The sequence below is a fragment of the Falco naumanni genome, chromosome 11 (assembly GCF_017639655.2).
Source record: "Falco naumanni isolate bFalNau1 chromosome 11, bFalNau1.pat, whole genome shotgun sequence".
In the NCBI taxonomy this organism is placed as follows: Eukaryota; Metazoa; Chordata; class Aves; order Falconiformes; family Falconidae; genus Falco; species Falco naumanni.
The window spans coordinates 5,905,605-5,932,297 of record NC_054064.1 but is presented as its reverse complement, the minus strand read 5'-3'; the positions used below and the strand labels follow the sequence as shown (position 1 = coordinate 5,932,297).

The 26,693-nt window shown below is 49.7% G+C and overlaps 1 protein-coding gene across 1 annotated transcript in view; it reads right to left on the bottom strand.

The window, feature by feature from the left end:
• Positions 1-26,693, bottom strand: part of PAPPA2 (pappalysin 2) — a 93,595-nt gene that overhangs the window by 45,967 nt on the left and 20,935 nt on the right. The window contains exons 3-11 of the mRNA XM_040610851.1: positions 18,192-18,337; positions 11,163-11,456; positions 10,238-10,430; positions 8,675-8,796; positions 6,315-6,807; positions 5,647-5,775; positions 3,946-4,037; positions 3,505-3,698; positions 2,172-2,309 (exon numbers count right to left, since the gene is read on the bottom strand). Coding sequence (XP_040466785.1) covers positions 2,172-2,309; positions 3,505-3,698; positions 3,946-4,037; positions 5,647-5,775; positions 6,315-6,807; positions 8,675-8,796; positions 10,238-10,430; positions 11,163-11,456; positions 18,192-18,337 — 1,801 coding nt within the window. The remainder of the gene's footprint in view (positions 1-2,171; positions 2,310-3,504; positions 3,699-3,945; positions 4,038-5,646; positions 5,776-6,314; positions 6,808-8,674; positions 8,797-10,237; positions 10,431-11,162; positions 11,457-18,191; positions 18,338-26,693) is intronic.

The following is a 26,693-nucleotide window of genomic DNA, read 5'->3' as shown; positions in this document are numbered from 1 at the left end:
GAGCCAGCCGGGACAGAGCTGCAGCTGGGAAGCTCCAGAGGGCCAGCCGGATTTTACCCAGCCACCTGCTGCCCGCTCCTCCCAGCGTGTTTCCTCAGGGGAGGAGAGATGGTTGGAGAAGTCAGGTGAGGCTTTCCCTGGACTACACAGCTGAAGGTGGAGGGTTTAGTCTTTCCCCTTCCTACAGTGGAAGAAGCCCTACTTGGAGATGAAGGACTCTGGCCACAAATTAGACCAAGAGCAGCTGACCTGCCTAACATCCCAAATCTTTTTTTCTTTTTAATACCTATTATGTGCTTGGCCACAGCAGGCTATCTTCTTAATTTTTCTCCCTCCCTCTCCCCCTTTCTGTTTAATTTCCTGCATGTTAGACATCCTGACTTAACTTACAAGTGATTTTGATTTCTCTGCTCATTGGATGTGTTAGAAACTGAGAACAAAGCATGGCTGGAGATCTGCAAATCCTAACGATTCCCATCTGCAGACAGACCCAAGGTACGTGGTAGATGCTTTGTCAGGTGGCAGACACACACCCCTCTTGCCCTCAGCCTCCTTACAGCATGTCCCAGCCTTTCCCTTGCTCATTGGTGCCACCTCTTGAGAAACGCTGGAGGAAGCAGTTCCTACCACCTGATGAGTTTTGCGGTGTGGCTTTCACCCGGGTGACACAGGTGCAACAGCTTGAAAATGTCCACGGGAGTTGGTGGCCATGAAACACCATGCACACGTGCGGACACATGTGCACGAACGGCACCATTCCTGTCTGGGCAGGCGGGTCTGCTAGGCGAATTGTCAACAAGAAGCTGTCTTTCCTAACCCAATATGTTACCAATCAGCCAAACTCTATTAAAAAAAAAAAAAGGGGGGGGGGGGGGGGGGGGGAGAAAAGAAAAAAGAAAAAAAGAAAAAGGGCATATTTATTACTAGTCCATAAATAATTTTATGGGCGGAAAATAATAGCACTCCTAGAGAGAGCACGGAGAACCAGTAATGAAAGTCTTTAATATAAACATCCATAGAGGAAGAGAACTGACCACAAGCTCCGATAAAACTGGAACACGCTTTAACCCCTGGTGAGAAGTGGAAAGCCAGCTTTCATCTAGGTAGGGCAGCGGGGGAGACTGCTGCCTTCTCGCTAGCAATGGAAGAAAGGAGGCACATTCGTCACGGCCGGAGACTGAAGCCGGAAAGTAGGTTGCGAGCACACAGACAGGGAAGAAAGGAGGGGGGGGGAAAGGCAAACCAGCTAAAGGAAGTTCTCTGGAGACACAGAGGACCTCAGGGGCCATAACCGTGTTTATTGACTCAGGTCTGACGATTCACCAAGTCGTCTGAGCGCCTTGGGAAGAGGCCCTCGGCCTGGAGCAAAGCAGGGCAAGGTGCCCCTTGAACTGCGGAGGAAGCGGCGCGCCAGGGCCCAGCTTTCCAGCAACGCCAAGCAACACCCACGAAACCTCTAAACTGTGTCTGTGGTCAGAAAATCAACACTGTAAAAGTCACATTGGCCTAACTCTCAGCTTTCTGTCCTGCTCCTCTGTGTGTCGAGACAGAGAGGTTTGACCGTTCCAAACTGTCCTCCCAAAGGCAGCCCCCGAGCCCCCCTTGGGCTACCAGAGCACCACCCTGGGCACAGAAGTGCCTCCTTTGGTTTGGAGTCACTGGGGAGCAGGAGGACCTGCACGCCCCAGCCAATTGCCGTGGGCTCGGGAGCAGCCTGGAGGCCTCTGGTCCCCTCCAGATGACAGACTATATCCACCCTTCTCCTGGTGCTCTGCACAGCCCTGGGAGCAAAGGCAGCTAGGACTTGAAACACAGCTTGCACCCACCCTTCACGGGTGTAACGGCACAGCCTGATGGCAGGGGACAGTCAGAAGCAAGTTGTTTCTCAGCCTCAACACATTTCTGTGGGCTTCTGGTTTTAGGCACGCTCTCCTGCTGGCACTCTGCCCCAGGATGGGTTTGCTGTTCACAGTGGGAATGGGGTAACTACATAAGATCCAGCCACAGGCATTTGGGGTTTGCGAAGAGTTCATAGGATACCAAGTCCTATCTGAGCAGTTTTTAAGACTGCTGTAGCTCCTACAGGACAGAAAAGGATGGGTCTTTGTCACCGAAGTGCTGGGGCAAAGACAACCAAATTCTTCTGTGCCTGATTGCACGTCCTTACTTACCTTGAGCCAAACTCCTTCATCACCCACGGGCATCCTCTCCTCATCTGGATCCTGAGCGTTGTCTTGGCTGGGACTGCAGGGGAACCAAGCAGCCAGGGAAAGGTCCTTTGGCACATCGTCAAGGTGGGATTTACATATCTGAAAGGAGAGATTTATTTCAGCACAGAAAGAAGCAAGGAAAGTGAGAGAAAGAAACACCACCTACAAAACCTCAAGGAAGAGTCAACAAACACTGAGAAGGATCCCAAGTTGGTTCCTAGCATGAAGACATGATGTGGGTCCCTAAGCAGGAGTGGCGTGTCACCACCCACACGTGTGCACAGGGGGCCTTGGCCATTTTGAGGTGCTGTAATTATGCTGTTCAAGCACCCCATGGCATCCGTGGGGCTGAGTAAGAAATAACGAGCCAAGCTGTGAGATGGTAGGTAATGCCACAGCCTCCTGATTTTGGCTGGGCTGATGAGATCCAAAGGTGTCATTCATGTGCCTGAATACCAGTCTTCTGGGCATTCCATACCCTGTGGTATCCCAGACAACCCCACAGGCCTGGCAGATGTGTGTCATTCTAGAGGAGCAGACGCCTGAGCCCAAGGCATCTCATTAGACATGTACACCTGTCTAATCTAAAAGCAATTTAATCACGCTGTAGGTCTCAAGAAGGTTGTTTCTTATATCAGGTCAATAGAAATGCACGTATAAAAGGCTAAAGATGACCTCTCTATGTATTTCTTGCTCTTCAGCTTGCTGGGGAAGAACATACACATACCACACTAACACTAATCAGATGAAATCCTGTCCTAGACCTCCAGGCCCTGCTCCAAAGCCCGTATGAAAGATGGGAATTCTCCCATCGATTTTTCCTTGGCTTCAGATCAAAGAGTTTGAGAGCAGCACAGATGCTGATGTATGCATGGTTTGATCCTTTCAGGCCCTGACCGTACAAGGTATTAGACTGACGGGATTTTTTTTTTTTTTAAACCAGCAGTAGGACTACTCACATGCTCAAAGTTGTGCATTCAGCCGGTGGGACAGGGGGGTGTCACTGTTTAGCAAACTGCATGGTCAGGCGAGGTGCTCCCTGCCTTGGTGAAACACCCCTCCGTGTACTGCAGTTCCTGGGCTTAGGGACTACTGAAAGAGGGGGGTGAGAAATGGCCAGGTCTTCTACTGGCTCCCTGCATGGGAATACAGTAATCACTGAGCCCTGCTAGAGCTGCTTTGTAGGTTTTGGGTTTGCCTCAGCACACTCCTGCAGCAGTGACTTCCCCAGCTTTACTGCGTGGGCCTTGCTAGAAAAGTTTTTTTTGTTTTTTTAGGCCATGTCTTCACTCACCTTCACAACAGGCTCTCCAGTGACCAAGGAAGCAGGGCAGGACTTCACATCCTGATGGGAGGCATAGGCTTTCACTGCCCACAGATCCACATATCCATCAGGCGTGTAGGGACCACAGTCCAGGACACTGCTTGTCTTCTCAAACTGCTCACACACCCCGTCCCCATCATGCACGTAGCACAGGCTTGGTTCCCCTGCAAGGAGAGCAGGGATTACCTGCTTACAAACCAGACTCCAGGATCATACATCTTCTGCTGTCCTAGGAGGCATGCTGACCCTGGGATTTCCCACCACAAGGCCCTGACAAGATCTATGGCTCATTCCAGCTGCAAATCCACATTTTGTTGCCTGAGGTACATCACCCCTGCTCTGAGGAGCAGCATGAATAACACACACTTTTGACTCTGCTTCAAAAGGATGTCTCAATCCATTTGGACTCACCAACACAGTTGAACCCTTTTTCCTTTTTACACTTCCTGGAACAGCCATCTCCATCCAGCAAGTCCCCATCATCGCATTCCTCCTCCAGGCTCCTAAGGAGACAACAGCCAGATGTGTTAGCACCACCCTTGACTCAACACCTCTGTGCTTCTGCCCAGTCATGAGTGAGAACCCCAAATTTCGGTTCCATTTCCACAGAAGCAGGGAGAAGAGGAAGGACCACATGTGGAATAAGGTAGAAGAGAGAAAATACCACATCTTGCCAGGTGATCAAAAGAGATTGTAAGCACAGCATACGGGAGGAGGCATGACTGTACTGTGACTTTCTTATAGGACCTGAGGCAAGAACTACAGGGGAAAAAAATAAACTATATGCAACGGGGGAAGTAGAGAACCAAGCATCAGGAAGACTTGCTGCTGGAGAAAGCAAGTGTTGGAGAGGGCAGGAGGTTCTGAGATGGGACTTGTGTTTCGGTGGGAGCTGGAGAAGGGGGAGGCAGAAGTAAGGGAGTGGGAGGGAGAGGAGGTTAGCCCAAGAGGAGACAAGAATCAGCCCCCAGCTGACATGCATGGCATCTCACAAGCAAAAAAAAGCCCATGTAGTTTTCTTGAAAAGGTTCTGTCCTCATGCTGCAGAAAATAGACCTGATGGGAAAAGCTGGCAAAAATGCCTCAATTTGTACCTATTATAAAGTTACATATGCCAAACACCAGGAGCAAGAAAACCTTCAGACATACATCTTGTGATGCTCACCCACCTCCCCCTTCATCTAACAGGGATGTGTCCCATCTTCCCACTTTTGGCTCACTTCCACAAACAGTACAATGGAAAAAAACTTTCACGGACAAAGCTTCCCACATGAAAATCTCAGCTGCTATCTGCCTATTCCTGCTCCTCTCACTTTTCTACCAACTTTGACAATGGAGTCTAAGGGGTTGTTCACTCTGTCTAGACCAAGGCTTCGGCTCGTATGAATTCATCCTAAAACCGTAGCAGATGACGCCACTCCAGCAGCTAGCCCTGCCGTAAGCCTCTGTACCTTGCTGGGTCTTGTATAATACCACAATCCCCCCTGCACTTGCTTCAGTCACCACTTCCCTCACACTTAAGAAAGCCGTGTTCAAAGGAAAGCGATTCTGAGCAACCTGGAAGTTGAAAAGTGAAAAAGCTGGAATATGGAAATAATTATCCCCAGAGAGAGCAGGTGACCCGTTGGAGTCTCTCAGTGTGGAGGCAGTGCACCCCTCATCATTTGGGGTCTCTAAACAAAGATGAGACAGCTCTCTAAAACCACCACACTGTGTGGGACTGAGCTTGCTGCAGAACCTGATCCTGCAGGGCCACCGCTGTGTGCCCTGGGCAAGAAGGTATATTGGCCAGTCCCAAAGGCAGGTGGGTCCCTTTGGGGTCAGACTGTGCGGCACTTCGCTGAGATGGGCCAGAATCCAAGCACTGCAGCCCAACATGGAGTATGTTCAGGTTGGACCTCTCATCCAGACCCTGCTTCTCAAAAAGACCATCCCCTGGGCATGCGGCAGTTTACAAACCACAAGCTCTATCATCCAGACTGATGAGGGATTCAGTGCCCCATCTTCAGCCAAGCACCCATGGGTGGAGGACTAGCCCGTTGCTTCTCGCTGGGGCAGGATGACTTGGCAGCATAAAGAACCTCAGCTGAGAGCTTGAGTTTTCCGACTTACGTGGTCACCTTGCCATCCCCACAGTAGGGTGCTCCATGGACATGGATGAGCGGTGGGGAGGCTTCTCCTGAGATCGTCCCAGAGACTGCCTGTACCTGGTAGCGGTACACCTGCCCGGGTGTGACTTCCCTGCAAGAACAGAGAGGACTTGAAGAAGAGAGCAGGAGGGAGCAGCCCATACATCTGCAACAGATTTGCTCCCCACGGCTACAGAAGTCACGTGCCTGGGCAGTATCACAGTTTGACATATGTCTTCGTACTCTCAACTGCCAGAGACAGAGACTGTGGGAAGAGGGTCTCTGCCAGGTCGTGCAGGGGGGGCTGGTGCTTATTTCCCTGGGGTCTGAGCTGGGGAGAAGCGGCATTAACTCGAACAATCATTTTATTGTGTTGATGGGGAAGATATTTCCGGGTTTAATAAGCTCTTTCTAGTTAGCCTGGGCTCATGGGCAAGGGTCACGCTAGCATGGGGGGTCTGCAGCAAGCTTCCCCAACGCCAAATAGGGAATCAGCTCACGGCATTGAATGTGGCAGTTGCTGGGGGTCGGCGGGGACGACACCAAGACACAAGCAAAACCATCTAGAGGTTTAAAGGCACAGCCCAAGGAAGTCATTTAAACTGTCCCAGCCACCCAGTCAGCCGGTGACAGCGCGGCCTCATCACTCACGTGTCAATGAAGTGGCGGTGCGCCTGTGCCGGGGCGGCAGGGGACCCGCTTGCAAATGGGGGGTCACGGAGGACCCTGTACTGGATCAGCTTGCAGGCGGAACAGTGAGAGCTGTGGGGCATGGAGGTCAGCAAAGCCGTGTCTATTTCCATCCTCTCGTCAAAGGTGTAGATTTTGACTCCGTACACCTTTTTGGGGATGTTGAGCTTCACGGTAAAGGGGACATCACAGAAGGTGTCCAAGGGGCCCAGGTGGATGGACTCCCCCTGCTCCATCAGGACTTCAATGTCAGACAGCGCCTTGGGAGAGCCCGTGGAGAGGTACGTGGTCCAGAGGGTGAGGGAATGGGGGTAGACGGGGTGCAGGAAGCGCAGCTCCAGGATGCAGCCATCCGGCTGAGGGCACGGCACGGTCATGTTCATGTGGTACAAGTGGAGCTCTGGACTCCAGGCCTGCAGGCTGGGCTCACAGGGCTGATCCACATCAGGGGGGCCTGAGCAGAAGGGACAAGGGGGAAGCTGATGAGAACTAGGCGAAAGCTGACCTCACAGGGGACCCAGAGGGGCAATCCTCCCCCTGCAGTATCCTGTAGGTGCTTAAGCATCTCTGTGCCATAGCTGCACACCCATGTAAGTCTTACACCCACCACAGGCATGTGCCAGAGCTGGTGGCATCTGCCCTAACGTCCTAGAAAGCACAAGACTTGGCAGATCTGGTGTCTCACAGCCCTCTAGAACAGGGGCGATGGTATCCACACTGCAGTTGGTCACAGTGCCACGCTCTAGACACATCCTGGACACAGCGGGGGGGGACGTGAAGCTTGCTCTGTAATCTCATGGGCACAGAAGGCTTGCCAAGGGCACCTGGACGCTGAGTCCCAGTGGCTCTGTAAGGTTGGACCTCTCTGCTATAAGCAGAGCGGAGACTGAAGCTTTCTACAAGGCACGTGCTGGAACAGGTCACAGGCAGGAATGGAACAGGCCCAAAGCAAGCCAGGGAAGCAGCTGTGGAAGGCTGCTCTTCCACCAGGACCTCCCGAACAGTGCCCAGGCTGACCTCAGCTCCCCAGCCTGCCTCCCACAGTGATGGATTAGCACTCAGCAAGACAACCATATCATTGGGCTTTCCGTCCCAGAAAACATCACTGGAATTCACCATCCTGTAGTAGAAACACCCTGGTCTTCATTAACCACTGCAAACTTTTCTTAGGGCCCAGCATCAGTTCAAAGCCTGCATCCATTTAGCCATTAGTCTCCTAAAACCCATAAAACCTGTCTCTTTCTCACCCAAGCAAATATTCACTTGTAATAACTGCAGGTCACGCATAGGAGAAAACAACATCCAATAATTCCAGAGGCAGTATGAATCTGCCAGTGCATCAGACAGGCAGGGGAAGCTGGAACCACTGACAATAAAGGAGCTAAGCTTTGATTTATTTGGTATTGCTGAATAAGCACAAATATTATTCTTTAAGTTGATCCCTGGCTCCCCCCCTCAACTTGCAATGCTAGCAAGAGATGCTGAAAGAGTTTTCAGACACAGAACCTCAGCTACGGCCCAACTCTCTTTTCTCAAACCATGGGCTGCATCCCAAAGGTGTAATAATGTCCAAACTGCGCTTTCTCTACAGCCACCCCAGCACATTTACAGTCACCTTCAGTGGCCCAAACGTGCAGATGCACAGAACTAACAGATCCTCTGGCTCCACGTGGTTCAACAGCAGCACGTGCACCATATACAGCTCATGGGATATTTTTCACCTGGTCTCCTGCCTCCTCTGCGTTGCCTGGGCAGCATGAAAAGCCCAACAGCTCCTACAGCAGCTGCATGACCCTGAAAGTCACCACCATGCCCACAAGGTGGGTCTCTAAACCAACATCTGCATCTCAGCATGAGAGAATTGTAACACACTGCTGTTCACCTGACCAGCCAGGAATTGCGTCCAACCCAGATTACCCAGGACCTGGTACAGACTCAGGGGGACCGAGCAAGGAGGTCCTCTCGCTCCCTTTGGACAAGGCTGCATCAAAGCCTGTGGATGCCCCTGAGGTTTTGAATAAGATCCCAGCATCTATGTCACAAGATTAATTTCAATGAAATGCCTCTCTGACCAGTATCTCTCATTAACACCTTCCTGGGCAATGACTGGGGTTAATATCAGGGTGTATTTTTGCCCAAAGCCAACTGGCAGTTACCAGGCACCTCCCGGGCACCCAGAAGTCCTTCCTGAACTAAAGAGCCTCCCCAACGAGGAGACAACTCACTCTCTAAAAGAAAAAAAACAACTTATTTTTCTTTTCCCAACAAGATCTCATCACTTTCTGGGGGCTTACAGCCAGGGAAAGAGAGGAGACATTTACCTTCTGCTTCTTCTGGGGTCCAGTAGCCAGAGGAATCACAGACCCGAGGGGAAGAGGCCTCGTGCACGTACTGACGGAAGGTGCCATCCTCCGCACAGTCATCACAGAGCGTGTCCTGCTCCCTGCAGACAGAACAACAAAGCCATTGGCATGTCTAATCATGACTGGTTAATTTTCCATCGACGTTTGCCCAGGCAGGATCAGATGGGAAGTTGGAAAAGCAAAGCTAAGCTCTCAGGAAGCCCCTGGGCATATCAGCCTGCTTGGAATAAGCTTCAGCAGAGACAGGAAAGTAAGAGTGACTGTGGGACAAGCTGGGTTTAATCTCTCCTTTTCTACATGCTCTCTAGGTAGGCTTGGATGAGCCACTGAATCACCTTTTCGTACCCAGACTGCTTGGGTCTGTCTCTGCTAAACCCCAGGGTCAGGTTTTGGCTTCCACCACTACTGCAATACAAATCGGTCATGATAACGTCAGTTAGAGGCTCCCACTGTGCTCTCCAGGAAAGAAAAAGGCACTTTTCTGTGCTAAGGGCCAGCTTCAGCCCCTTTCCTTGACCAGTTCATCTCTGGGACGTAGGACCCCTATCCCAGACCAGCGTATGAGCAAGAGCTGGGGATGGATCCGAAGACCCAGTGCCTGCCTTCTAGACCTGTGGTTTCCTGCTCCCAAACCACTCCATCCCTCCCCAGAAACAGTTTGTTTGGATGACTCGAGGCCACCCAGCACCCAGAGGCTCTCATGCCCAGAGGGTGACAGGCACGTGCTCTTGTTATCCCTGGGTGAAAGGCCTGTGATGGAAAGCACCAGGCAGCCAACACTGATCCAAGAGTGTCCCAGCTGCCCTCAAACAGCCCTTTTCTTTGAATTGCAAGGGACCACTTTGTCAACCGGCTTTAAAACTAGTTCAGGAGCTCTTCAACATGTGCTTGTGGTCCCATAATAAAAGCGTAGACCTGGTGGAAACCACAATGTTTTAATAAGAAAGGCTGCTGAATAGAAGCACTGGTGCTATATCCAGGTTCTGGTGACTCCCTGATTTTGGGGAGAAGGAAGACAGCCGCTGAGCACTTGGGGCCATGCACTGCTCACCAGCCAAACAACTCTGGTTTCTCGGCATCGTTTCTCTGGCCTGAAAAATTTCCTGACTTACCCCCAGTTAGTTACACCGTGAGTCCGTGACAGTGCTGGGAATGAAACCCAGCTCTTGCGGTTCGAGCTCCCTGCCTTAACCACAAGGCTGCATTTCCTCCTGGTAAATAGCTATTTTATACAATAAGTGCTAAATGAAGCTCATTTTTTATTCCATGATTGCACTCTGGGGTTTAAGAATTGGCTTTGCCTCCCAATGCTCTTTGGCTTCCCTTCCCAGCACCCCGACAGCAGAAAGATTGTGGCAGAGCCCATGTGCCAGCGGGGCCATTGCAGCAGCCCAGCTCTTGTGTCTGAGGGCTCTGCTGGAGATGGCTGGGGAGGGAAGGGGATGGTGGGGTCTGCACCACAGAGGATCCCGAACCCCTTCTAGTGGGCTCCTGTGCAAGCCCAAGCCCATCGCAAATTACCTCTCGTGGATGACACCGCTGATGGGAGGCAGCCAGTAGATGCTGAGGGAGTCCTGCGTCTGCCCCGTGACCATGGGAGGGATCGGGATGGGCGCGGGCTTCTTGCTCTGGCCCCAGCGCTGGTACACCAGGTCCAGGTAGCAATGCATCCGGGCCACTTGGTTCGGGGTGAAGGTGTTGGTGCAGTCATCATCTGGGAGAAGAAAGGCCAGGCTGAGAGCGGCAGGGATCGGCCAGCGGGGCATGGCAATGCCCACCCTTCCTGATCTCCAAACTTTTTTGTGGGGACCTCTGGGGAGACCTGGGAGATACCAGCACGTGGTGGCTTCTCCCGCCAGGACCCTCTGGTGTCGTGTGTCCCCAAAGCCACAAGATGGCACTGCCTCAGCAGCTCCACGGCCCCGCACTTGCTCAACACCAGCTCTACCGCCCGGCCAGTGCCACCACCCGCCTGGGACACTCGGTGGGTCAGCAGGGTGCGACAGAATTGCCTTTCAACCTTTCGTCCTCCTGGGCTGCCAGGAGGAGCACCAGCCCCTCTGCAGCATGCCTTTGGAAACCGAGCCAAAAGGGCTCAACTCGAAAGTCCAAAATGATAATAGCAGTATTAATAGCAATAATAATAATAATAAATAATATGCTTCAGGAGTGGAGAACAAAGGCACACCACCAGGCAGACAAGCCTGGCCTCAATGCACGTCCAGAGACTGGCAAGAACGGAGGGGTGGAACCAGCCTGCAGCAAGAGAGGGGCTAAGATGCTCCTGCAAGCACAGGCTGCAGCCTGCCCCATCCCAACGGAGCAGGGGGGACCACATCAGTTAGGAAACGAGGGAAGGGAGTATTGGTGGAGGCGGATGGGAAAGAAACCCCTATTTCTAGGGAAGGTGACCCCTTAAAATTTTCTAATGACGATGACTCCTTACCTGTGTAACTCATGTAGTTGTTGAAGGGTGTTCCTGTGAAATGTGTCTGGCCACAGGTGTCGTTGGTGGGGTCTGGATCCCGACAGAGTTTACTCTTCGGGGTGGGGGCAGTGTCAGCACAGAGATCTCCTGTCTCCATAGATGGAGTTGTCTCCCTGCAGGGATCGTCACAAGATTCCCGCTCGCTCACTCCCTTAAAGACATGGTACAGCCCCAGAACATGTCCCACTTCGTGGATCATGGTGTTTGTGTGGCCGTGCATACCATAATAAGCAGGGTTGAGAACAACTCCACCTGGAATTGCAAGTACAGAGAACATCACCCAGAGACACAGACAGTAGGCACTGCCATTACTCACCTGTGCCAGGTAAAGCTCCTTTCATTGCACTTGCAGATCATAAATGAGGTGCCAGATGGAGACCTGGAGATGGACCTTCTTGGAGGATAGGAAGAGGATCCTTTGCCCTCTTGGTGTGGAATGGCGTGGGTGGGTTCTCTCCCTTTTCTGATCACATCACTCCCCCAACATCTTCAATCATTTCAGCTACCGCTTCCTTCTGTCTTTTGCATGTTTATAATTCAGTGTCTGCTTTGGTTCACGCTTACAACTCCAAATAAGGGTTGGAGCCAGGGCATCAAACTGAGACATGCTGTGAGGTTACAGGGACAACCCTTTGAACCAGAGGATAGAAGACCTTCCCTAGCCTAGGCAGGTAGCTAAAGCATGCCAGCTCCCATGGCAAGTGAGAACAACGAGGTGCCTGGCAAAGTCCTGACACTTGGCTGTGCCATCTAGAAGCCACCTTCAACACAAGTCCATATGAAAATTCAAATGCTCTGCCTCTGACCCCTACTTAGAAAACATCAATGATCTACTGCTTCAACTTCCAAATCAGACCCTAAGGAGTAAATTAAAACTCCCATGAAGTGCTGTTACAATGCGCTAAGCTTCTATCACAAACCTGACCCTAATTCACTGTGTATTTTAGAGTGGGATTTCCTAAAACGCAGTTTCTGAGGATCCCTTCCTCCCCTTCAGAGGGGTCTGCATGTGGGCAAGGTGCCCCAAGTGAAAGCCCTTCACCCATCACAGTCCTACTTTCCACTGGGGCACCCCAATTCCTTGACACAAGGGGGCACGGAGGGGCAGCTCATCTCCAAGGCACTTCGTTGCTGGTTCAACTGTCAGAGATGCTGGAGCATGGGTACAAAGTCCCACAGAAACTGTGCAGAGCTGCCACCTTGTACTGACAGCAACAGCAGGGAGCTGAGTAGAACCCATGCTCGTCCTGCCTTAAGCTGTCCCTTGGCTGCAGGACAAGGTGCTTTTCCTCTCCTGCTCACCCGCGTGCAATGGGAAGAGTCAGGATCAATGATGCTGAGGAAAGCCAGGTGGAGCAGAACCTTCCCTTTGCTCACTGCCAGCATCTCCAACTCCTGACCTGGGATGCACACCCTGTACCGACAGCTCTGTACCACACCTGCTGGGGAAACTGTCCCCAAAGAATACTCAAGAACCAGACACAGCTCTCTTCTCTGGTCTCCTTTTATTTATTTTGCCCAAAAGAAAATCCCTTTGGAAAATCTGCATTTTTCTCCCTGCTTTGAGGCTTTTCATTGACTATTTCCTCTCCTTTCCTCATCTCGTTTCCTTGCTCCATCCACTTTTCCACGCTGCCTTGCAGTGGAAGTGCAGGGGTTGGGGAATATCAGCAAGATGAGGGGGTAAAAGGCAGCCCCCAGCACGTGCTCAGGTTGACTCCAGGCAATACCTCCATAGCATGGGAGACTGGTTTTACCCAACTACTTTTAACCCAGACAACTTGGATGGCAGTACGGTGAATACTTGTCTCCAGCATAGCTTGTTCCCTCCTTTGCAAGGCCCTGGAGGGTTTGCTGTGCCAGCTACCTCACAGCAGAGCCTCTGCTACTGCATCTCTGCTGCCGATTGCTGCCCCTGCCAGCAAAGCTAAAACTGGCAGAGAGCCACCATGTGATCCTGTCTCCAGCCACAGCACAGGCAGTTTGAAATCTGCTCTTGGATCAGATCCGTGCACTACTAGACTACCTCATGTCCTCAAATACAGGGCATTCCTTCAGATCATGGTGTCCCTGGCAGGACACCAGCAGGTCTGTGACTCCTCTGGTGGAGCCATGCTGGGTGAACATTGGGTTAGGGCTGGAAAGAGGCCTTCAGAGATGCCCTGAGCAATTCTCTTGAGCCAAACAGGGTTGCAAGAGGGTGAAGAAATAAGGGTGGCCTCTTCTATGGAGCGTCCTATGTGTGTGGCTCATGGAAGGGCTGAGAGACACCACAGACCTGTCAAGTAGCACCATTTCTTAGCTAAAAATTCCCATTTGTTGTTCTTGCTCCCCGCAGTGTGAATCTTAGGCACAGGGCAGCTTGTCCTGAGGCAAAGGATGGGTCACAAAGTAGCTGCGTTCCCTTTCTCCTCAGCTGTAAAACAAAGCACAAAATCTTGCATCCCATCAGCCAGCTCTTGACCCTTTAAGTTGACTGGAAATGAGCCACAAGAAGGTACAGAGGTTGAAAAATCCTTCGGGGACCTTCATGTTGTGTCCTGTCAATCATTAGGCTTTTGCAAGGCATCCCCCTCTCAGTTACCACACTGGTAAATACTATAGATAGCAAAGGGCATCCCATTGATGGAGAACCCAGTGGGCACATAAAAAAAAAAAAAAAAAAAAAAAAAAAGCTGCTTCTCATTTTAATCAAAACAGGGCATGAGAGAAGAGAGAACAGAAAGAAAAGACATCTCTGCAGCCAAACCCAAGACTGAGCAAGGCAGGGGGGTGCCTGCCTAAAGGTCTGAAAGGAGGAATGCACACACAGAAGGAAAATAGTGTTCGTAAACAAGTAAATGAGATGTGAAAGCCCTGCACCCATCCTGCAGCACTAACCACAAGGAACGAGTCTGAGCACCAGGGGCACTGGAGGCCCTGCGACCAAGCAGTCCTCCTCCCAGCAGAAACCAAATGCTCTTCCCAGGCAGGAGAATAAATGAGATTCCAGTACAGGGAGAGAGAAAACTGTCATGGGAAGGGATGCCAATGCTGGGATACCCTGTCCTTCCCCCCCCCACACTCTGCTGGCTTCCCCATCCCATTCCTTCCCCACACTCCACAAGGACAATCATATTTTTAGTAAGTTTTTTTACAACTAATTAGATGGCAGGATTAGAAACGGCATGAGAACTCTGCCTTCCTTCCAGAATGTCCCTGTCCTTCCATTCCCTGCCCCCACAGCTCCCTGATGAGCTGGGAGAGCTCCTAGCTTTGGACCAGGAAGCTGTATTTCCTCTCTGCAGGGTCCTGGCTGTGAAGGCAAGATGTAGCAGGGTTCATACATCCCAACAAGACCAGCCTCCCCGCTCCCTTCTCTGCAGGCCAGGCTTCCCTCCTCACCTCTTCCTCCTCCTCCTGCCCTGGGAGATGGGCTAATTGGGCTTTAAGTGACCTCTCCCTCTCATGCCCAAGAACCAGCCCAAGGAGACCACCAAGGTCAGCATTTATACAACCAAAATAAAAATTTCAGCATCAGGTCCCATGACATCAAGGGGGCCCACCACTCCAAGGCAGGTCAACCAGAGTCTTCTTTGGACTTGCTTACCCAGCCAAGCCCAGGAAGCTGGAAAGCTTCAGGTCTGGCCTCACAACATCCTTCTCCCTCCAGACCAGACCTAAGCTAAGTTGCAGAGCTGGTAATGTCCTCAAGACCAAGCCTCAACTGTACTCCAGCAACAAGAGATGCCCAGTCCATCAGTACAGTGAACGATGAGTGCTGGTGTGGATCCCACTTCACCTTCACTCACACATCCCGTGGAAGCTCCCAGCCCCAGGACATTGCCCTGCTTCTAGTTACAACCAACGGCGATGCTGAAGGATGCTGGTGCAAGCCAGCCCCCAACCTGCTCCTGGGTCAGGGCTGCTGCAGAGGACACATGCTCAAGCAAGCATGGGATCTCTTAAACAGCAAACCACAAAGCTGAACCTGTATCACAGGGCCAGTCTTCCCCAGACACTGAGTCACAGCAATGAATGGAACAGACGCATGACAGTTAGTCAGACAGGAAGATGGCCATGCCTTAAGGTACCTTTGATGGAACGGCTGGCCCTCCGTCAGGATCCAGTGACCTCAGCCAGATATATGAGCTGGCCTCAGCTTATATAACTACAGAAAGTATTTATAACATCAAATATTCACAATTCCCTCGCCTTCTGACCATGTTTATGCAAATACAGTTCACATGCAGCTACACATGAAGTTTCAAGCGTCTGCATTATTACATCGCTAGGGTTTTTGAGGCAAGGCTTTCCACTGCAGAAAGCTAAGGGTTTTTTTTTATAGGACAGGAGTTGTTCGACTCCTTGTGTTTTGTAGTTAAAAAGATTTACTTCTAAGTTCTCATAAAATTCATTCCAGATTCCAAGCAAGAACTCTGAATTCGAGAGCAACTCGCTGATTACGGTGGAAAGACTGAGGCAGACAGTATGGTTAGAGGGAGCAGTGCAAACAGACCTGAGACCTTCTACCTCTGCTGCTAGCTGGCTGCAAGCCATCTTTCTCTCGGAGCTCCACAGCAGCTCAAATCCTGCCTATAGAAGTGTCAGAGACCAGTTCAACCTCTGCAGGTCAGTAATTATCTTTTAAGCTTCAATAAATGTAGTTGCTGTTGGTTGGTATTACTACTGGACTAAAACGGTAAAACATCCCTCAACCTTCAGAAAGGCTGCCTGAAATTCAAATTTACTCAGGAAAATAATCTGGAAGAGAGCAATAGATCTGTAAGTCATCAGCATAGGAATGGTCACTTAATTTATGGTAGTCCAAAACAAGCATAGGTGAGAAGAGGATGAAAAACAAAGTTCACTGAAGACTTCCAGAAAGGGAGGAGCACCCTCCTGAAAAATACGCTCAGAGTTCATGGAAGAATGGTTTCTAGGGAGCTCAAGGTCCAGATGGCAGATTAAAAAACATCTAGAGAAGAACTGACGGAGAACAGTTTGGAATTTGGGATAAGAGGAATTGCTAAAATAGAAGAAGGGAACGCACTTGGAGAGAAAGTTTTCACACTACTTCCCTTGAAAACGTCTAAGTCCTGTTCAGAAAGAGTAAAATCTGATCAAGAGTCTCTGGAGCCAAAAGGCAGGTGAGCTTCCTGGAGAAGTCAAGTCGAACTCAAGGAACCAATTTGATTCAGGAGGAGAACCAAAGTACAAGAGGGTCTGTATGTGCGCAGGGAAAAATCAGTGGGAGTGGCACGGGGGGATCTTGGAGACAGACCCCCCTCTTATGCAAAGACCTGTCTCCACCCCTCGTCACTGTTAGGTCCTTAACGCTCCAGAGATTTTCCTCAAATGACTAGTCACTCCTCCAAAAGTTTTCCTTGCTCTTTCCTCACTACTTTACCCTCACATCTACCCAGGTTCTCCGGTAGCCTCTTGTGAGAGGCTTTGTCAAGAGCCATATATTTATGACCTGCTCGGTCCTAAGTCCCTTCTGTGCTGGACAATAATATACATTGCGCGTAGGACACTCGATGATGCGGTAGAACCTACTGTTTACGGAGAAACAAGCTTAAATCGAAAACCAAGGACAGTCTTGAACCGGCCTTCAGTCTGTACCAGAGCCTCACAGAAGTTCAGATCCAGCTTCATACCTCACAGCGTTGGCACCAGAGCCAAAGCAACACCCCTTTCCCCCTGAACCTCCGCAGCAAACCCCTGATACAACATTTCCAGATGGTGCCACCTCTTGTGTCCACGGATGGAGAAAAACTGTGAGAACGGAGCAAAACGCAAGCTTTTGATGAAAACAGTCACCCAGATCACCCCTCCATACAGGTCCTTGTGAGCCATCGGGAGGGGTCTGAAAAGAACACGTGTGGCTGAAGCACTTGCTGTAGTAAGATGACTGTCAGGCTGAGCCTTGGAAGTGATTTCTGGAAGCTGAAGAAATAAATTTCATGGAGATTTGCCTTCCTCAACAGGCAAATATAGCAATAAGCTATTGAAAAAACAGTCCTGAAACTCATTGAGGGAGGGAAACTGGCAAAAAAGAACTTTAAAACAGGTCTTTAACAGCCGTGTAAAACTTTAAAGGCTTAAACATCACGCACTTGTAAAAGCAGAAGGTCTAGGTCTGCTGTGCAGGTGTCAGGAGTAATTATTTCCAGTTACTTATTGAGAAACACTTTAGATGTTTTGACTGCAAAGTGTAGAGAACTTTGCCAGAAAACTCTGACATTGAAGAAGTGGAGGGAGCGGCAGGAAAAAGAGAGACAGCAGGAACAGGAGCAAACACACAATACATTTACATTCTGGTGAAGCAGCTGCCATTTGGACCGTTTGGTAGCCTGCCAGGGATGATGACCTTAAAGGTCTGCCTTGAATTCACCGAAGCCAGGGAGAACCTTGCCTCTAGCAGGTAGTAAGCCAATTTATAAAAACATAGTTTAATTTGCTAGCCATCCTCACATTTGCAACTGGATTCAGAAGCGGCCAGTGCTCACTACCTGGTCAGCTCTGGACTCATTCGAACCTGGAGCCGCAGCTCTGAAATCACTGATACTCCTGGTTTATCTGTTTGTCTTTACATGCTGCAAAGTGAAGTTCACCATTTCCAGGATCCTGAAAGCTAGACCAAGAAGGTCCCCAGAGAAGCCAAATGTGAGTCTAAACCCCTCTCCAGAGCCTGTGCTGATGGTGAACCTGCAGCTCTCCCCAAGCTCTCTGTCCCACTGCCTTCACCATTAAAAGTTTCTCATGACAATCTGGAAGGCCCTTGTCAGGGCTTAACCTCACCACCTTTCCCACATGGACATGGGGAACAGGCGGCTCCTTTCCTTACAGCAGCAGCTATTGGTACACCCAAAGCCTGTTATCATAACCTCCTTATCAAGCATCCTCAATATGGAGCCAAGTCATGGCTGCCTCTTTTTGCAAAGTCAACCAAGAGAGAGGAAAACCAACAACCCTGAGACCACATGAGGGGGGTTACTTACTTACCCAGGTGACTAAGGGCCTCTTTATCCCACGGCCAAGTGGCAGCACCAGCCAACTCTTCCCTCACCGAACTGGCAAAGTAAATGTTGAGGAAGTGGGTGCTGTTCAGCTGCAGTGCCTCCTTCAGCTCCTTCACGCTCATGTATGCCCTGCGAGGACAAGGGAGAGGAGATAGTCAGCATAGACTTCAACAGACCAAAGAGGAAAAGCAGGAGCCACCCACAGATAGCCTGGAAAGGGTGCAGCAGACCTGGACACCCCATTCTCAACTCTCTGAAGCCAACAGTGTTGTGTAAAGCATGGCAAATTCAGCAAGTTCCAAGACTATGTTCTATGACACTACTAATTCTGCTCTGTAAGGTGCAAGTTCTGCTAGTGGGAGGTTTGGGTGGGAGGCAGTCATGCAAATCTTAGTAACTGCAGCAGCTTTCTTGATGAGTTCTACTCTTAGAGAAGGTTTTCCAACAATGGGGAGAGAAAATAACCCAGAGAAGAGCATAAAAGGAGCAAAAAATGGGAGGAGACACAATGAGAGAAGGAAGGAAAGGCAGAGGTCAGTCCTGCTAGGAAAAGAGAAGGGGTTTGGCATCAGAAGAGCGGAATGTGGGGGAGGGGAAAAGTGCATTTTCCTCAAGGTGTTAGGAAAGAGAAAGAAATCCAGAACTCCAGCAGGTTCCAACAAGGGCTTTCAGGGCTCATCCCTGATACAGGCCAGGGCAGGAACGGACATCAAAACCTTCCTCTTGGGAGCAGGGAGGGTTTTCCAACAGGGCCAAGAAGTCTCTTCTCCAGCTTCTCTAGTCTGTCCGGAGCAGCTCACAACCACAGCCCTCCACTAGAACTCCTCCCCCAAGACAACCAGTATGCCAGAATTGGCAGTGCATGGCAAGAACAAGGGTCCCTGCCCGGCACAGGCACATAACACACCAAGAAACATGCTGCCTCGCCCCATCCCTGTGTATTGTGGAAGGAAGAGCATGAGCAAAAGGTATCTCTGAATTTGCTCCAAGGAATGTCTCTTCCAGCTCTGCTAAAACCAGACCTTTGAGAAGAGCACTGTCTGGGTCCCCCCAGCACTGAGCCAGCAGCAGGAACCTTTTCACGTGAATCTGTTTCTCTGCACGTGATCTGAATCCTCTCTGAGAGGAGGTCTGGGATGTCTGCAGGAGCCAGGGCAGGGGAGCACAGGAGCTCCCAAAATAAGCTTGAAGGGGAGAGGGGGACATCTCTGGAGATCCATCAAAGGGCATGGGTTAGCGTGAAAAGCCTCCTAACACTGCTGGCTGTCTCCCATCTCCAGAGCTGGGAATAAAGAGTTGCAGGAACAGAAAAAATACTGGAATGAGGATATCCAAGACATCCATTTCTGAAGGGCACAGGGAGGTAACGGGCTGGGAGAGGTGAGTAGGCAACAGGCATTGCAGCAGAGCAGTAACACCTGTGAGTGTGTCTGGGTATCCATGAAATTACCCTCACAAAGCGGTGTGTGTCTCAGCACTTGGAGGAAAAAAAAAAAAAATCAACACAGCAGCCAGGAAATTTAGGTTTCACTCTCTCCCCTGCGTGGTTGTTTCTGCACAGGTCAGAGGTCTATAGCAGATTCACTAGTACACCAACAGTCCCAGTGTTGATCTTTAGGGAGTTCATGTCCTCAGCAGTATAAAACAATCAGCTTCTAACTTAATAATAACAGTAATAACGCCAGTAATAATAATAGCGGGATTGTAGGGCCTTGGGCTGTGCTGCAAAAGCCAGATACTCTTTTAAATCAAGTACTACCATTTCCACCATCAGTACCATTAACCTCATGGGCTGAGACAGGATTCGGACAGGTAGCCCTGGAAGACACTGTATCTAAGTCTTCAGAATCTGAGGACCATGGCCCGTGGTTTGCGAGGCCATTAATTTAAGAGATTCTAAGCAAGGAAAACACTCATGGAAAGGCTTCAAATACATCACTGTGGAATGACGATGGAAACGCACTATTGTGGAAATATGTCATAAGAATGACTAAACCTACAGCATGAGGCCAACAGCAACATTAAGGTGGTGGAAAGCATTTCACTTATTCCCATGCTTCCAGGAGCAATTGGCATCTTCGAGCTGCACGGAGAGATTCTGAAGGGGAACACGATCATTTCTTTACACTGGGCTAGCTGTCAGGCACATCCGCTATATTTGAATGAGCAGCGTCTGTAAAAGTGGTGGCCGGTAGCACATTCCTCACCACGTTGGGTCATGAAAGGAAGGACAAAGACCCAAGCATGGGCTAAGGGAAAAAGGCGCATTCTCATCACAGATGTGAAGTGAGAAGGGAAACCAACAAGAGATGCGCAAGTACACTGTTTGCGATGGCAAGATCCCTAGTCAAGTTGTACCAAGAAACTTGTTTAGAAAAAGAGAGGTTGCTACAGTAAATGGAAAAGGAGGAGGAAAAAGTGGAAAAAATAGAGGAGCAGGATTCCAGAAGTAGACTAGAGCAGGACAGCATGAGCAACAGAGCTTGGTAAACCCAAAGGTTGCTTCTCTGGATCTGAAACAGCAGAGACTTTCAGAAGCCACTGCTGACTTGGGAGGTGTCAGATAATCAGGATCTGCTGACTCCCTCTTCCCTACCAGTCAGCCCCACTAGGCCATCCTGGGCTGAAGACATCTTACCTACCTTTTCTCAGCGACAAAGCAACTCTGAAACTTCAGCTACTTTAGAAAAATCTTGGCTGGACTATACGGCAGAATTTAAGGGAGAGATGAGATGACCAGCTTGTCTTCACCAGGCCCTGAGATCTCCCACCACAAAGCAGCATTCCCAGAACATTTTCCTCAGCCACATCAGCTTGCTGAGAGAAAACTCTCTCAACCGGAAACGGCAAATGAGGAGAACATGATCTCCTCCTGTGATGTCTCGCCTGAGCATCCCAGACACGCGCCACGCTGACGCCATCCCTTCAACCCAACCAAGACGGGAGCAGGCCGGGAGGAATAGATAGGGAGAAGAATAAATAAACCTGAAGGACATATTTGTGGCATGACTCGGAAGGAAGAGAAGCAAAAGTTTCATAGAAATAGAGCATAAGGAGGGGGAAGGAGGAGAAAAAGTCTCCTTCATGCACCAGAGCTGCTCGGGGGACAGACTTAAAAATAACGTTGATTCCTGACCTATGATATCTTGGAAAAATAGCCCCAAACCCGTCCAGGCTGTCCAAATTCCGAGAGCTGACGTCAGCCCTATTCAGAGGGATATTCCCGCCGCCCCTCTTCTGGAGACATGATGTTTTTCTGGCTGTCGCCTGCTAGTCCCTTGACACTAGCAACATTTTTTGTCAACCCTTAATTATAAATAACCGTAATTTCCTCCATTGAGAGATTTGGATGGTACCCCGTGTCGGGGTAGAGGGAGCAGTTCCAGCATGGAGATATGCTTAGATGAGTTGGATGGAGAAGGAGAGGAAAGGACCTCAATTTCACCCACTACGCCATGGAAAGCACAAACATCCTGCCGGTGTCCCCAAAAACACGAGCAAGACAAAAACAGCTCTAGAATGGGCAACTCCAATTCCCCTCAATCCACATTTCCCACTGGCACCCTTAGCTTAGACAAGGAGCATGTAACTGGCGTCTTTGCCTGTTGCTTACTGCCAAGGTTATGCTCTCCCTCTTCTTCAGCACTTCTGTGATCTTCCCCAGGGGGAAGGCAGAGCAGCCTTCGGTCTCCACAAACAGCTTAAATGACAGCCCTCTCCTCTGCTCCTCAAATAGCTTCCCAATGCCTACAAGACCAGAGTATTCCAAACTAGGTGGTATTTACAGCAGGGTGAGCACTGCAAGCCAACACAAAAACACAAGGAAGGCCAGAAGAACACATGAAGGTACAGCTATCAGTTGAGAAGAAAAAAAAAACAACAACAAACAACCTCACACAAACAACCCCAAAGAATATGGCAGAGAATAGAAGAGAAACAGAAAAGGACCATCAGGTTTGCCAGGTTCAAAGCAAATTATTTTCGCAAGAGCATCCAAAACTCACTGGTGAGCAGCCAGCTGCATGGTAACAACGCTTGGACCTAGGGAGTATTTGAACCCCTGGGAGAGTGGAGTTTGCAAGAAGAGTATGTGCAATAGTAGAGAGAGATTAGGGGTGGGAGGGCTATGAACTGCCATTATTAGAGATGGGTGTGGGCATGAACACCATCTGAAATGATGGCATTTGAGGGAATGACTCCAGATATGACAGCCTCCCTCACGACAGGTGCTTGCCTGTGATATTGTTGACTTAAAGTTCTGCCAAATGACACTAGCTGACTATCTAAGGCAGGCTTAGGCACCACGCTGTGTACTATTTTACTTGCGAGACTCACGGTTGACAGAAAGCAAGATGGGAAAGCAGCAGCATGGTGGAGCCACACTGATGCTTGCGTGGTCCCGGTGCTGGGTCAAGAACACGTGGCTCTGTATGGGACATAAGGGTGTGCTGTCATTGTGTGACATTTCTTACTATCAAAAAAGGAAAGGAACGCGAAGTCCAGCAGCTTCATCAACCATGTCACCAGAAACTAGTGGAATTAGACTTATAACCACAGATGGAGAGGATCTTCACAGGCTATCAACTCTGACCCCCTTGTTCAAAACATGTTTAATTAAATCAGGTTGCTCAAGGCCGTGTCCAGCTGAGGCCTGAACAGCTACAAGGTTTCCCAACCTCTCTTGGCAACCTGTGGTACTTAACCACCCTCATGGGAAAAAAAAATAATAATAATATCCTGATGTCCAATACAAATTTCTCATGTTTCAGATTGTGTCCATTGCTTCCTGTCCTCAGTCTTCTCAAAGCCCTGCCCCACCTTCTCTGCATCATCCCATCATATCAAAGGGAAGAGTCATCACATAGCTATAGCTTTGCATGGAAAACTACTGCTGCGCTAGACCTTACCACACTAAGGTCTAAAGACCCAAAGCTTCCTTTCCAAGCAATTGAAAAATCATGCTCCATCCACGATCCCAGGCCTCTGTGTACAACTCTCACATCCCTTTATCATGTGTTTCCTTGGGGGAAGACAGCATCTTTCTACTCATGGTTGTAAGTTAGGCTCTGAGCTGACTCGGTCAAAGGAGAAAACCTGACATACTCTGTAGAGACAGAGTTGTTGCTACTTTTCCAGGCAGCAATTTCTGGCAGCAGCAACAGGACCACTACTGGTGCATAGGCGGGAGAGAGGTGGGATTTGCTAATCTGTGGGGCAGCAGAATGGACAGCCAAGCTGTAACGCAAGCCTGATGTGGTTTAAGGTGGGAGAAGAAGAAAGCAGCAGCACTTTTTAGTGACAGCCATATCACAACAGGAAGCCTTGGGGCCACAAAAGTGGCCATTACCGGCAAAAGACGGCACTTCCAAACTAAAAGCAAGGCCAGCATGTACCCCACACAACACTATAAATCAAACTGAATTCTCTGGGTATTGCAAAGGATGCAGTGTGTAATGCCACAGGAATTCCACTGCAACTCAAAAATAGGAGTCTTTTCCCTGTAGACATATCAGAGGGGATGTGGGAGTGGGGCTGGGTGGAAGCTGTCCAAGTGCCCTCCGTGGACAGCTGGAAAATACTTGAGACCCTGCCAGCTCCAGCTAGCCATACAGCCTAGTGAAGTCACAGGGGATTCCTGGCTCTTCTTTCATGCCTTTCAACCACCACAAGGGAATTCCTCTTCCTACTCCCCCAAAACTCTGCTTGACAAACAAGGAGTCCCTCAGACTTCCCAGGAATGAGCACCAGCCTGCCAATAACATTTTTGTGTGTGGACAACATTACCCCAAGGCTGCAAAGGGTTAATGCAACGTGCAGCAACCTTGCTACTGAGGCAGCAGCCACAAGCCCAAGAGCCACAACCCAATCCATGAAGACAGGTGCTGAATCAAGCGGCACAGATATTTTCAGAGAACAGACTCTCCAAAGTCTCCTTATCATCAGCAAAGAGAGATACTCCTCCAGATAGCGAGCCAAAGTGAACATCATCCAATTTACCCCACCAAAGGGCTCCTCTCCATGGTTACTCTTTGGGGGGGTGGTGTCTAAAGATATAACCCTCCAGACTTGTGCTCACTGCTTGCATACATGAATCATCCTGGCTAGAATTTGTGAACCCTCTTCCCTGTTCCCATCACACAAATTCCCAGGTGATGCTCAGCCTTGCCTCCTTTCTGCCCCGCCGCAGGCAGACAAAGCCCACTAGCACAGGATGAGCAGGACATGGTACCAGCTTGGTGCAGCACACAACCCAAGATGGATTTCTCCGTCTGCCTCCAGACTGGGATGGTGGGTCTTGTAACCGCAGCTGCCTGCCACTCTGGGTTTACCTGCCCTGAAGTTTCTGGCATTAATGCAACTGGGGCAGGGGATGGTGTATTTTTAGCGAAAAGCTTAAGTCCTTCTGTACTTGTTAAGACTACTTACATCCCCATGACCATGGTCTAGGAGCTCTGACTCCAGTCCAGCACTATGCTGGTATGCCACAAACATTATTGCCAGCATCATGACAAGTTGGCAAGGCAGCAACATCCAATGACTCTCACCTGGCCAGGCTCTGGTAACACAGCCAGATGCAAAACACATGCAAGAGGTGAAGTGAAGGCTGAGGAACAACCAGACATTCCCCTGGGACTACAGGAGGCACAACACTGCTGGAATAATAGCCTCTGCAGTCCTCAGGAGTCTCTCATCATCTTCACTGCGTGGTGGACTCCAGCCAAAGAGCATTTGGGTACACGAGGGACAAGGGCATCATGCATCTCCTGGACATGCCTGCAAAAACCCACCTCCGAGGCACTGACAGCATGAGTAAAAAAACAGCAGCCATCACTGGCAGCACTGCTTAAGAGACACTTTAAAATTTACATGAGTCACTGAGTATCAAGATATCAAAGCGGGTGACAGAACAAAACACTCCAACGTAAGGGCCTTCAGCATCAGGCGTTTCCCTTATGCATGAACAATTCCTGTGGGCTTCAGAGGTAACCCTCAGTCTCCGCGTGGGAGGTGCATTTGGCTTTGGGACTGAAGCAGTAGCAGATGCTGCAGGGTCAGGGAGTTGCACTGGCAAAGCTGCAGATGGGATCAAAGAGACGAGTTGTGGTTTGAGGCTGTGACCCTTCCATATAGATTTACTGGGGAAAGGGACCAAGAAGGCTGCAGATCTAGCACGCAGCAGGCAAGCTCCCAGTTTCATCAGATGGTAGTAAGCAACTTCTTGAGGTCAGATTTGGGAAAGAAAGACAATAACATTAGTGTGAGACCAGAAAGCCCTGCAGGGCATTTTGCCCTGAGATAGACTGAAGAATAAATGCTGCTAACAATGGCATGGCCCAGATATTCCTGGAAATGTTCGCTAAAAAGTTATTCATTAAATCATCACTGAACTAGCCAAAGGCAACGCTATTTTAGACCTGGTTTGGGTAAGCAGCGTAGAAATTACGGAAGAGCTGAAAGAAAACTTTGCCAGAACTAATAATGAGTTGATTCAGATTAATTTAAACGGAGGCATGAACACAGGTCTTGAACTAAGAATTGAAAACCAGGGCTGACCAGCAGACGTGACCAGACTGCCAGACAGAATGGGGTGAAATGGGAATTCCCTGAAATCAAGCTGACTTCTGTGGGGAGGAATAAAAAAAGATAAAGAAAAAAAAAAAAAAGTAGAAGACCCTTTTACAAATAAAAAAAGAGCAGAAAAAGGAAAGAGCAGATCTGCTGAACAAGGAAGGTGGAGCTGAAGCTTAGTGTACTTGAGATGCACCCCTGGACAGGATTAACATGGTCTCCAGCTTTATTCAAGATTGTGAGGCAAAATTCAAGTTCCCTTTTTGTGGGGTGGAAGAAGATTAAAAGCATAGTACTGGAGTGGAGCTCAAGAAAAAGGCAAAAAGAGGTGGCAGCAGCTGGGTGGGAACTGAAGTGCCACTTGGACTGGGTGGGAGGGTGAACTGCCGGGGAGGTGGCAGCGAGTCCCAGTTCTGAAAGGGGCAGGATGTAGGGATACAGAAAAAGGGGCAAAAAGCAGTTTGGTTTGGAGGTCGGTAGCAGATGCCTACTGTAAGATCCCCCTTGGAGACAACCCCTCAGATCTTAACATAGAGGCATTCAAGAGGGCTTCCACAATCACCATAGTTGATTTCTATACATTCAAAGTTCTTCTTAACGTAGAGTGAAGCCACAGTCGGGCATCAGTGAGTTGTCTTTGCATCTCATACCATGCCAGGGGACTTGGCCTTGAAAATCCATGTTAATTCCTCCCCACCAGCCTGCTCAGAGACTGTTTGCTTTCCTGCCACACGTTGGTTTCCTCTCTGGATCTTGTTAGAGCTCCATTGATGATTTACATACAGGGCAAGAGAGCAGTGACCAGTTTTAAGGCTCTTTGCACATGGCACACTGATACTCATGTTTTGAGAGTTGCACCAAGGATGGTCACTCCATTTGTGTTGAATACATGAGGGTCTCAGGAAAGGTTTACCCC